The 12,679-nt window shown below is 40.8% G+C and overlaps 1 protein-coding gene across 2 annotated transcripts in view; it reads left to right on the top strand.

The window, feature by feature from the left end:
• The first annotated feature begins 583 nt into the window (after positions 1-583).
• LOC120725510 (solute carrier family 22 member 2-like) overlaps positions 584-12,679 on the top strand; it is an 18,292-nt gene continuing 6,196 nt past the window's right edge. The window contains exons 1-3 of one of the 2 annotated variants that reach the window (XR_005694128.1): positions 584-1,273; positions 12,022-12,069; positions 12,221-12,324. Coding sequence is in view for 1 of the 2 variants with exons in the window: in XM_040018475.1 (XP_039874409.1) it covers positions 923-1,273; positions 12,022-12,069; positions 12,221-12,324 (503 nt within the window). In the remaining variant the exon portion in view is untranslated. The remainder of the gene's footprint in view (positions 1,274-12,021; positions 12,070-12,220; positions 12,325-12,679) is intronic. The other variant, XM_040018475.1, reaches the window with a different exon arrangement.

Here is a 12,679-nt window from a genome sequence, read left to right as displayed (position 1 = left end):
CACACTACAAAGATGCAACAATTATAGAAGGAAGAAAATATATTTTTTAAGTATTTATAAAAAGTTTTTCAGGTGTCAGTCTTTTAGAAGTCAAAATATTTTGGCTGTCTTTTAAATGTCTCTCTTTGAAGAATTCGTTTTTTAATGTAAGATAGAATTAATTTTACATTAGTGTTAGGGTTTGGCACTTACTTGTGAAGGTTAAACTTTGGGGTTAGCGGGTTGTGAATGCCTTGAAGTCAATAAATGCACTTACAACAATATCCACAAACATGTCTGTGTATTTATCCACGGTCCCTGGGCCTAAACACAGAGTCGGGCACAGAGCAGCTGCTCCAAGGTGAAGAAGGCCAGACAGAGATTTCTCTGATTTGCTCAACTTCTTTTAATCAAGTTAATTTTTCTCTAAATTCTATAAACTTCTTTGATTTCGGTTAATAAGAGAAAATAAATATGTACCGTTTAATGTAACACTGTTCTATATATACATTTTTTTTTTTTTTTACAAATTCCAGGAATACAGTGGATGGAGGCAGAGTGATTCAAACACAGTGATTTTTATTGTGTAGTTAATACACGTCACACCATTTTCTTAGAAAAATAAAAGACACCTGACCATCCGTGTCATGTGATGTGATGATCGTGCATAAATATTGAAGCTAAGACCATTCAAGCATTCCTTAAGAAGACACACATTTAATGATTGCATAATCCCGCTTTCTTCCTGTGTTTGACTCTATTAAACAGTAACACGCTGTTACCCAGCTGTGTTTCATCTGGCCCCTTTGGACTTGTGGATCAACTGGTGTGAGGTGCGCGAGGTCTAAGCACGCCTGAAGGGACTCTGATAGTTTGCACTGATCCATGGTTTGCTGAACAGAACAAGATTTGACTTGATTTCTTAAACTTTGCGACAGTAAGGATGACCTTTGATGACCTCTTGGAAGAAGCCGGGTCATTTGGCCGCTGTCAGAGGCGAATCTTTGCCCTGCTCTGCCTCTTGTCGTTGCCCTTTTCAGGGGTATATGTCGGCATCGTATTCCAGGGTTTCACCCCCGATCATTGGTGTCGGGACCCTGCAGTGGTGGAGAGGAGGCATGCATGCGGCTGGAACCTGACAGACAGTCGCAGGCTGACGGTGCCTCTGGTCAATAGCTCTGGACTGGTGCAGCACAGCACCTGCGAGCAGTATGAGGTGGACTGGAATGCCACAGAGCTGACCTGTGACACACAGGAACTGGACCTGAGTGGAGTCCCACTTACAGCATGCAAGGTCAGTTCCTATATGACTGTTTTTCACAGTGTTTATGTATAATTTTCATATAGTTTCATGTATAGTTTCATATGCACAGTTTACGTAGATAAATGGGTGATGTTTTATAATTTAACTATAGTTTTATAGTTTAATAATGTCAGTCTTGCGCATTAAATAATGGATTCAGTGCTGTTATAGGTAGTAGAAACAAAAAGAAGACTGAAAATGTTTTTTTTTTATGTTTTTGTTCATCAGTGACATTATGGAAAGGCCAAAAAACCCCAAAACAAAACAAAACAAAACAGCCTTTAACTACTTTTACACAAGATAAAGTGTTCAAGGTACAGTTTTTTGGTTGGTAGATTGTTCCAGCATGTTAGAGAAATTCACAGAGCTGTTCTGTGTTCTGCTCTCTCAGTCGCTTTTGATGTAATCAGTCCCACACAGACTCCACGATGTTGATAATACGACTCTGTGGGGGACAGACCATCTGTTGTAGAACCCCTTGTGGCTGAAGATAGTTTACACTATTTTTACTTATGAGACTGACTGGATGTTAGGACTCGTCGCTTTCCTTCTGCGGATGAGTCAGAGACCAGATATCTCCCTGAGCACTGCGTTAAAATAATTTGAATCAGCGCAACAGGCATTTACTATGGTTTTAGATTCTACACATTGCTCTTGCTTGTTCTGTGCTCAGGGCCTGTTGGAGCCAAGTCCAGGCCAATATTTTACTCAGTTACATCATGCCATATTTAAGTATTTGTCATGATCTTTAAGTTTCTATTATAATCTTGATCATTTTAGGTTATAATGTAATATGCTGTGCTCCATAAATTAATCCTGCTTTGTTAGTCTGTTGTTGTTGTAAAATGTTGGTGGATGTCGTAAAGGGGGTGTGTATTTGGCCCGCATGCGGAGGGGTGTGGGTAAAAGGTTAGGTAAGCAAGCAGGACGTGGAGCAACAGTTTTCTGACCGTCGCCGTTTTAATGTTATTTTTTGTTGTAACACAAAGGGAATATAAACGGAGCTCCCACCAGAGGCATTTGTTTTGTACATTTCGATTTGTAAGGAAAATAAATGTTTTGCCCCTTTTTTCCTTCGCCTCGTTTTTTGCTACCGGAAGGCATCCAAGAGACTTAACAAGAGCACGAGTCAGAAACTTTACGTTCTGCAGAAGCGGCAAAGAAGGACCGAAGGTTGCCGCTATAGGGCCTACTCTACCCCCAGTGCACTTCTTTTAGTTTTCAGCCACAGCCACTGATGACTGAAGAAAAGTCATCCATGAAGAAAACAAAGTGCCAAATACTAAAGTTCCTCTAATGGACACTTGAGGCTGGCTCCAAAATGCCACTATGAGTATGAATGAATACCTCTTGCTTTCTGTTAATCTTCATGTCTTTTAATCATGTTACTCAGTAGCACCTGAGTTGGCAATGTTTAATAATGGGTAGATAATAAGTTATTAAGAATACAACCAAAGAAAACAATTTTCCTTGTCCATATACACTGGGGCAAAAAAGTATTTAGTCAGCCACCAATTGTGCAAGTTCTACCACTTAAAAAGATGAGAGAGGCCTGTAATTTTCATCATAGGTGTACCTCAACTATGAGAGACAAAATGATGAAAAAAACAGAAACTTTTTGGTAAAAACTCTACTTGTCATGTCTGGAGGAGAAAGAATGCTGAGTTTCACCCAAAGAACACCATACCTACTGTGAAGCAGGGGGTGGAAACATCATGCTTTGGGGCTCTTTTTCTGCAAAGGGACCAGGAAGACTGAAACATGTAAACAAAACAGTGAATGGGGCCATGTTTCATGAGGTTTTGACTGAAAACCTCCCATCAGCAAGGGCATTCCAGATGATGCGTGGCTGGGTCTTTCAGCATGACAATGATCCCAAACACAGCGCCCGGGTAACAAAAAAGTAGTTTCGTAAGAAGCATTTCAAGGTTCTGGAGTGGCCTAACCAGTCTCCAGACCTTAACCCTATAGAAAATCTTTGGAGGGAGTTGAAAGTCTGTGTTGCCCAGCGACATCCTCAAAACATCACTGCTCTAGAGGAGATCTGCATGGAGGACTGGGCCAAAATACCAGCAACAGTGTCTGAAAACCTTGTGAAGACTTAGAGAAAACATTTGACCTCTTTCATTACCAACAAAGGGTATATTAAAAAGTATTGAGATGACCTTTTGTTATTGACCAAATTTGTTATTGACCAAATACTTATTTTCCACCATAATTTGCAAATAAATTCTTTAAAAATCAGACAATGTGATTTTCTGGATTTTGTCACTCATAGTTGAAGTATACTGTTGAAATCTCCCAATTCTTTGAATCTTTGGGCTGAAGGAAGGACAATACTCGGTGTATTTATGCTCAATCAACAATCATTTATTTCCATACAATTCAACACTTAAGAGCATAAGGACCATCATGATGGGGAGACATGCCTGAAGAGGGTCACAGCAGTCTCCAAATGGTGACGGGTTGCTCAGCTTTTTATAGTCTCTAGTGGCCCCCATCTAGTCGCAAAAGCCAAAACATCACATTCTTTCTCCGTTACAGCGCCTAAGTTATGACCTCGGCAGTTGTTTCTCTGCTTTCTGTAAGGTGGGGGTATGGAATGTGGTCTGTCTATCTCCCCTGTCTTAGACACAGAGTCTCCTGCTTACAAGCTTCTCTTCATGATTCAACAATTAAGCATGTAATACATTCACAGCAGATCAAGGATACAGAGTGATGCACACTTATCTAATAAACTAATAAGTGAATATGTTCTGTTAACTCAAAAGTATAACGAGAACTAAACTACATACAGCTCACACACTCTATATTAAAGGGTATAATATGATCTACAGCAGTATTCTAATTCAACTACTTTGATTACATATATAAGGTAACATATAATAACAGAATAATCTAATAATTCCCCCTTTTGATCTCTTAAAAGAGATCACTTATAACATGCACTCCAGGGTCGCAAGGTCCAGTTCTTCTTGGTCCTGAGGCCCTCTGTCCCCCTTTAACGGGTGGACCATATGTGGGATGACCTCTGTGTTTACGCAGTTCAGATGCAAGCAAAGTTAAACTTACGACCATAACAGCAGTTACAGATGACTCTCCCATCACTCCCCAATTCTCCCACAGCTTTATTTTGGTGCTCCAGTTTTCCACCCCCTTTGATGCCACCTTATGCCTTTCAAACGTACTTAGACTAGAACCTCTGTCTAAGGAGCTTTTAACCTTTATTTTTATTGCTGCAGCTACCAGTGTCTTCCAGTTGGGTGATTCTCAGCTTCTTTCTTCGACCTCCGGGGTTAGACCACCCTTTAGTCATTGCACAGTTCTGGGGATTATTCTGCCCTGATTTCAAACAAAGATCTGTGTGTTTTGGGGTCACCGCCGTGTCCCCCTTTTTGCCAAGAGTCTCTCGAACCTTGTTGGTCTGGTGTTCCTGGTTTTCGCCAACCCCTTCATGGTTATTGCTGTGTTTGTGGGATCCATCTTCTCCAGGAGCCCAAACGCCATGACACTTGACCCCAGTTGCTGTCTCGGCAGTCCCTACATCTGTCTCTGCTGTGAAGGGTCCTCACATCTCCGTGTCCCCGTCTGGTGTCTCTTCCTTTCTCTGCAAGAGACAGAAAACCAAAACACCTCTCTCCCTAGCCTTGATAATCTAATATTGTTATCCATTATTGTTCTAGTGATTCAAATTTGGTTTAAAATATTATGTTCAGGACCTATTCTAATCATAATCTATGTGTGTGTAAAAGAAATCAAAAATTAATGAACCCTTTCTAAGTCTAACACATTATAAGCTTAAGTTTTACCATAGCTAAATTATTAAACACACAAATAAAGTCATAAAATGTTCATAAAACCATTGTTTGATGTTCGGACTCAACTTCCCCCTTTTTGACACACTCCCATGTGTCAATTCATTGGAGCTAGACAATTAAAAGAGAAGGTTAGTGACATCATATCTCAGAAAGTATCAGAAATTCTTCTCTCGAGTACCGTTGCTCCAGCCTTGTTATCCCTGAGGATCTTCAATCCCGGAAATTTCCCTTCTCCCCATGTAATAAAGTCTATCATCCTTCCATGCCCTGGTAACTGGTCCATCCAGAGCTGTAACATTTTGAAATGTACATACAACAAGCCAAACCACACCTTGGTCACACCAACCCTATTCTGCCCTGAACATGTCCAACGCCATCTTAGTCTGGACCAGGGTTGTAATAGTTTTGCAATTTTCATTAGTTTTTTATTTTTATTTAGCTTCGACTTCAGATTTTCAATTTTATATCAGTTTTAATCAGTTTTTACCAATTGTTTGCTAGTTTAGTTTAGTTTAGATTAGTTTCAGTTATAGTTTTAGTTGTGTCTGCAATAATTAAGTGTAGCAAAATCCCAGTCCCATCATATCAGTCATGCTCTTGTGCTTATCCTTGGGTATTGTGACTATTAACTCTTGCAGCACCGGGTGCTCCTAATTTTGGTTCAAGTGAATTTACAAACTTTGTGAAGGGAATTGACTCCTCTGCACACTGGAATAAACATAATCAACATTTTACTGCGTGTTATTTCACCATCTTATTGATTCAAATGCTCCATCCTTATGTGGTTTGCGACATTATGTTTATCCACTCTGTCTCTAAATGTTTGAACAATTTTCAAGTTTGGGGTCTAATTTTGAGAATTTGACCATAAGTGAAAGTTATGGTGTCATCACCCCCTTCGGGGCTTACCTTTCCCAGTTTTGATGATATTCCTCCCTATTCTTTGCAAATACCCCCTGTTGGTGGCGAGAAACTGTTGGTGTGGTCAAGTGGGTGCTATAGAAACAAAAGCTCAGGACAGAACAGTTATCAGTCATGTACTTCATACAAATTTTGCATATATTGAATTTCATATTGATCCTCTGAGTGTAATGGTACATTTTAATTTGAATCTATCGAAAACTAAACACAATAGGTTTTCTTTCTTTACTTTGCTCTTGTTCTTTTGCAGTACCACATCCTATCAAATGTCCCTGTCGGTTATATTCTACTTTTAATAACTTACTATTTCAAGCGAGAACCTAAATCACGTGGACCAATGTTTGTTATTGCATATCTCTATTCTGAATGTGGCAAGTCATTCATAGGTATTGTTAAAGTTTTGGCAATTTTCCTCTATAAAATTTAATTGACTTTTTACAGTGGCCTGCTATGGTTAATAATAACATATTCCAGTCATGAGTGATATCAATAGTTTTCTCCACTGTAGCATTTGGCATTCCCAATAATATAACATGATACCTTAATCAAAACACAGCTAATATAGCACAGTTTTCTTAATGCAAACATCAGTAACTCAGAATTAGCAACCAAAGTGTTAAGTCTGCAGTTCATACTTATGTGAAGCTACAGTCTCCTCCTCCAGTCTCTCTTATCCTCCTGCTCCTGCAAAAACAAAACAAAACAAAGCGAAGCATCCACCCTTCTCTTGTCGGCTGGGTGAATTGTTTATTGGCATTTACTATTCCTAAAGTGAGTGCAGTCATTGTCTCAGTATCAAGTCAGTCAAAACTTTTAGTCGTCAGTCCATCACAGTCCATTCACATGCATTCATCCATACACATTCATACCAGATGTTGCTGATAATGGAGTCTCACGCGCAACCTATTCGAGCCTCCATCACCAGCAAGATGACGTCATCATTTTAAAAGGAAACAATTCTTTGTTCTTTTGTTCTGGATTGACTCGGTGCAATCCTTCTAGACTCAGGACTTCTCAGTGTTCCCTATAAGTGAATTTCTCCCAAGCCAATTACAATCATGGAGAAGCACACTTTGCAACTGTTTACAGTAATAATATTTTATAGCGCTTTAAATCTCAATCTTTCAGGCCTGGTTTAAAGAGCTGATTGTTAAATCATAAACTCACAAAATATCAACATATCACCACCGGTGGATCACACCTCTCAGATTTTCTTATCCCAGTGCACTGTAACAAAAACGAAAACAGACATAACCAACAAAATACTACTAAAATAACACAAACTAGGGCCCGTTGCAGACATGTCCAAGCATAAAACTATCCCTCTCTCGCTTACGAGAAAGAACACAAGCCAAAGCTCATTGATAACATCAATCAACTAAGCAAAGCCACAAAATCAACCAGAAATTCACAGGAACGTTTTGCTTCCTGCCGGGACAATATTGTGTGGGAATGAGAACCTTTTGTTCCTCCTTGAATTAAATCTCAATCACAGAAAATGCCGTACTCCAACCTAAACTTACACTATTAATTCATCATTTTCACTCTGTGCCACTGTTCCTCATCAGGGCTGTGTGAAGCACAGCAAAGAATTCAGTCAAGGCCTTGAGCCATAAACAGACATCACGCACAGACATTGTTTTCATAACCAAACCGTTTTAGACCTTATTCCTAAAATCTACATAAATGCCCTCTGGGTGACATATAACACATTCTAAGTAATCAATGGTAATGGCTCCTCATAAAAATTATGCATTGGGATGTTTGTGTGCAGCATTTTGCATATCAGCATAAGCAAAGCATTCTTCATTGCATCAGCGTGTGTGTGTGTGTGTGTGGATCACTTCTCAGTGAATCAGCATTCCAGTGTGTGTGTGTGTGTGTGTGTGTGTGTGTGTGTGTTCATCACTTCCCTGTTCTGGTGTTCTGGGTAAACCACGGCCTGAAGCATGCCCTGGGGTCCTGCCCTCCTCCTTTTCAGTTTGTTTGCGACCATTGCTGCTGCTGCTGCTCAAAGTTCAGTCCGCCCTGGTTCTGACCCCAATTGGGGCAGTCCTTTCTCCAGTGTCCATGCTCACCGCAGGTGAAACCTGCATCTTCTCCTGTGTTTTTTTGTCCATTCTGAGGTGCCTTCTGTCCTCAGTTACTCCTCCTGTCCCGGTCACGCCCTTTTTGCTGCCCGATCATCCGTGTTTGTCCATCACTGTCCTGCACAGTGTAAATGCAGAGTTATCAAGGTCAGCATTCTTTTGCTCAGCCTTACTTTTCCTTCGGGCTTGGCGGGCGTCTCGTCACAGCTGAGCTCTGTCAGCTGACGCAGTCTGGGAATTTTCCCCCGTGTAGTGAAACGGGCCTTAGGTTTAGTGCTCTCCGTCTCTGCTGCATGAGATCGCATTCCTGCAGCACTGTTGACTTTTTCAGGTTGTTGTTGTGGGTCCAGCTGTTGCAGCATTTGGTCAGGGTCACGTATGGGGGAGAGCAGGAGTCCAGTCAGCCTCGGCTTTCAGGGCCGGCAAAGCAGCCTGTAATTAAATATACAGAGAAAAACAAAAAACAAAAACAGACAAAAAACAAAAGCAAACGAACAGGAAAATGATGTTGTGTTGGCTGTATTACAACGAGAGGGGAGAAACACCGGGACCAGGCCCTGTGTCAGCCTTCTCTCCCCCTTTTTTTGTTTTTTCTCTCCCGATATAATCAACTCCTAACCCACCAAGTTGACAGGACAACATGCACCTGTTAAAATTCTTAAGATCATGTTTAAAAGCCCAAAAAGAAATTTTCTTTCATTCAGTAATCACTTGTATCAATCAATCAGCAGAAAACATGTCACAATTTGAATCTTTTAACCCCTAAATTTGTCATGTCTTCACTGGTTGGTCAGACCAGTGTCTTTTTCTTTGAAGTTAAATTGTTGTCCTGCAACCCAGAGAGTTTATTTGTCAGTAATGTATTTATCCTTTAGCAACAGATGTATGTTAAGTTTCGCTGCTTTAGCCTTGCTGAAAAATCTTCACGTGTTCATGAGTGTAAGCTGTTTCTTCATTGCGTGTGTGTGCATTTGTAGGCAGGCAGGTTAATTTGATCTTTTTCTCAAACTAGGCGTTACCTTAAAAGGAGCCTTTCTCTCAGATTTCTCTGCTTGTGTGTGTTTTTGTTTCACCTTTTTGTTGTGATGCTCCGGACGCCTTCCCAACCTCCACAAGTCCGTTGGCCCCAATTTTATGAGTTAAAAACTTCTCTTAATTCCTCCTCTAATTCTCTCCTTGCTGCTGTCTGTTTCACAGCTGCTGATTCGTGCTGGGTGTGGTTCCCATTACCTATAATTTTGCTTCGGCCGCTGTGCTTGTGGGGGCAGTTGGTCCAGGTCCGCAGCTTCCTGTATTAACACACTAAGAGATTTATTTAATTTCATTTTCATCACATGTTAAACAGATAAGCAGGCAACACGCCTACCTTGACAGCGTCGTAATTCTCCACTACACACCTCTTACTATCTCTCTTTTTTTATTTTTTATTTTTATTTTTATTACACCACAGAGTAATACACCCAATTATGCCCGTCTATCTCTATGTGGCTCCAAATTCCCTCTTTATTTAATTTCACTCGTCAGGGGACAGGCAAACAATTTCAAACCACTGAAACGAGGAATTCAACCTTTTTATATTTCTTTACTAATCTAGACTCAACCTTTGTTCGCAAAATGTGTCTTGTTCTAGTCCGGAATAAATGTGAACCCGTGATTACACGGCCGTTCCAGTGTTATTTCCGTAGCTAATGCGGGAGTCAAGTTGCCACCTTGGCATCCAGACGCCGCTGGGCCTGGCCGCGCGTCCACGACCAGGAGGGTCGCCACACCTTGAACAAAATTATTTCCACAGGTACACTAGGCATCAACCTTTGATCCTAAAATGTGTCTTTGCTCTAGTGTCCTCCTAATCAAACACATCAACCGTCACTGTCACTGTGTTCACGCTTCACACTCACAAAAAACACCCTCAGAGCGCGCCTCACTCACACTCAAAACAACACCTAGAGCGCGCTTTACACACAAGACAGCACCCAGAGCGCGCTTCGCAGCTTCGCACACACTCACTCAGAGCGCGCCTTCACACACACACACACACACACACAACACTTTTCCTCAGCGGGAATTTTACACAGAAACCTCTAAGCTCAACTGTTAGATCTTCTTAAAGCACACTGCACCATAGACCAAAATACCCCTTTCTCTGCGCTTATGACCGCCACAACGGGGCAAAGTCGCATCATAAAAGTGATGCTTGCATCCCCGAAGTTATACCTGACATCATAAACCAGGTTTTGCTCTATGTACTTCTTGGCAAGTAAAATTTTACTTTGTTTTATGACCGCAGCCCTTAAAACTCAACTGACGCCACAAACCACCGTCAAACCTCTATCCAATGTACTAAAACTAGCACCAACCACTACTGCACTTCACGGCCGCACCACCGGAACACGGCCGTATCATAAACCAAACCTACGGACGTGTTTCGCTCTCGCGTTGCCAGCGTTCAACTGCACCGTGAGCCAGCATCTGCTTTTCCTTAAATCAACTTCTATTTCATAGCCGGCAAGAGCCAGGACGTAACCGACACCATAAACAAACTTCAAACCTCGACTTCAATGTACTGAACTAATGGCCGCGTCTTCAGAAGAAATTCTAATGTATTATTGCTACAGAAGCCAGTATTAGACAAAATTAAATGTGGAAGGTAAAGTGGCTGCAACTAGTCCAACGTAGTATGTTATTAGTATCTCGGTAGAAGCAGTTTATTTAACACACTGGAATTCAGCCTCAACTTATGTTGTTAGTATCTTGCGCCAAAAACCAGACACCGACAAATTTACTGTGAAAATACATGTGACTCAGTGAACAGATTAATTTGGAAAGCCCAATATGCACATTTGGTATTTATAATACAACAGGCTGTGCTTACCTTTTTATATTTGGACCGGTCCTCTGTTCACCTCGCCCCACGATCTCACCAAAGGCCAAATCTGCACCTCCTCAGCACACCAAAGATCCGGGTCACACGGCACCAAGTTGTTGAAATCTCCCAATTCTTTGAATCTTTGGGCTGAAGGAAGGACAATACTCGGTGTATAAATGCTCAATCAACAATCATTTATTTCCATACAATTCAACACTTAAGAGCATAAGGACCATCATGATGGGGAGACATGCCTGAAGAGGGTCACAGCAGTCTTCAAATGGTGACGGGTTGCTCAGCTTTTTATAGTCTCTAGTGGCCCCCATCTAGTCGTAAAAGCCAAAACATCACATTCTTTCTCCGTTACAGCGCCTAAGTTATGACCTCGGCAGTTGTTTCTCTGCTTTCTGTAAGGTGGGGGTATGGAATGTGGTCTGTCTATCTCCCCTGTCTTAGACACAGAGTCTCCTGCTTACAAGCTTCTCTTCATGATTCAACAATTAAGCATGTAATACATTCACAGCAGATCAAGGATACAGAGTGATGCACACTTATCTAATAAACTAATATGTGAATATGTTCTGTTAACTCAAAAGTATAACGAGAACTAAACTACATACAGCTCACACACTCTATATTAAAGGGTATAATATTATCTACAGCAGTATCATACTTCAACTACTTTGATTACATATATAAGGTAACATATAATAACAGAATAATCTAATAATACCTATGATGAAAATTACAGACCTCTCTCATCTTTTGAAGTGGGAGAACTTGTACAATTCGTGGCTGACCAAATACTTTTTTGCCTCACTGTATTCAGTAAGGATCAACAAGAAAAAGGTAAGACACTGTGTGTTGTAAGCAACACAAGGCCTCTAAAAGTGCGAAACCTTACAGTTTACAGAGTTACTTGTTAGTTGGAGCCTGTGTTCCCATTGGGGAAGACAAATGTCCGAAAAATACAACTGAAAAGCTTTGTGTGAAGTGTTTAAACTGTCCGTATTGGATTAAATGTTTACTTTTTTTGTCTTTCAGGAAAGCTGGGAGTATCAGTATGAAGGCAGGAAATCCTTCGTCACAGAGGTGAGAAGACAGTTTGCGTAAACTTAACAAAGTTGCTTTAGATTTGAGCAACTAAAATTTCTCTGTATTAATTGACTAAACTGTGCAGGTATGTAAGTGAAATTGGAAGTTTTCATATAGACATGCAAAAATGTCTTTGTTCCTTTTTCAGTTCAATCTGGTGTGTTCAGATGGATGGTTGGTGGACATGTTCCAGTCTACTCTCAATGTGGGCTTCTTGGTTGGCAGTTTCGCTTTTGGATACTTTGCTGACAGGTGAGGCTCCAACAACCATCAAGTTTACTGTGCTGGCCAGGTAACATATACAGGGTGGGCCATTTATATGGATACACCGTAATAAAATGGGAATGGTTGGTGATACTTAAGTCCTGTTTGTGGCACATTAGTATATGTGAGGGGGCAAACTCCTCAAGATGGGTGGTGACCATGGTGGCCATTTAGAAGTCGGCCATCTTGGATACAACTTTTGTTTTTTCAATAGGAAGAGGGCCATGTGACACATCAAACGTACTGGTAATGTCACAAGAAAAACAATGGTGTGCTTGGTTTCAACGTAACTTTATTCTTTCATGAGTTATTTACAAGTTTCTGACCACTTATAAAATGTGTT

Source organism: Simochromis diagramma, unplaced genomic scaffold, assembly GCF_900408965.1.
Source record: "Simochromis diagramma unplaced genomic scaffold, fSimDia1.1 OVJJ01000802.1, whole genome shotgun sequence".
Lineage (NCBI taxonomy): Eukaryota > Metazoa > Chordata > Actinopteri > Cichliformes > Cichlidae > Simochromis > Simochromis diagramma.
Note: the sequence above shows the minus strand (reverse complement) of the source record. Positions and strands in the feature narration are given on the sequence as shown.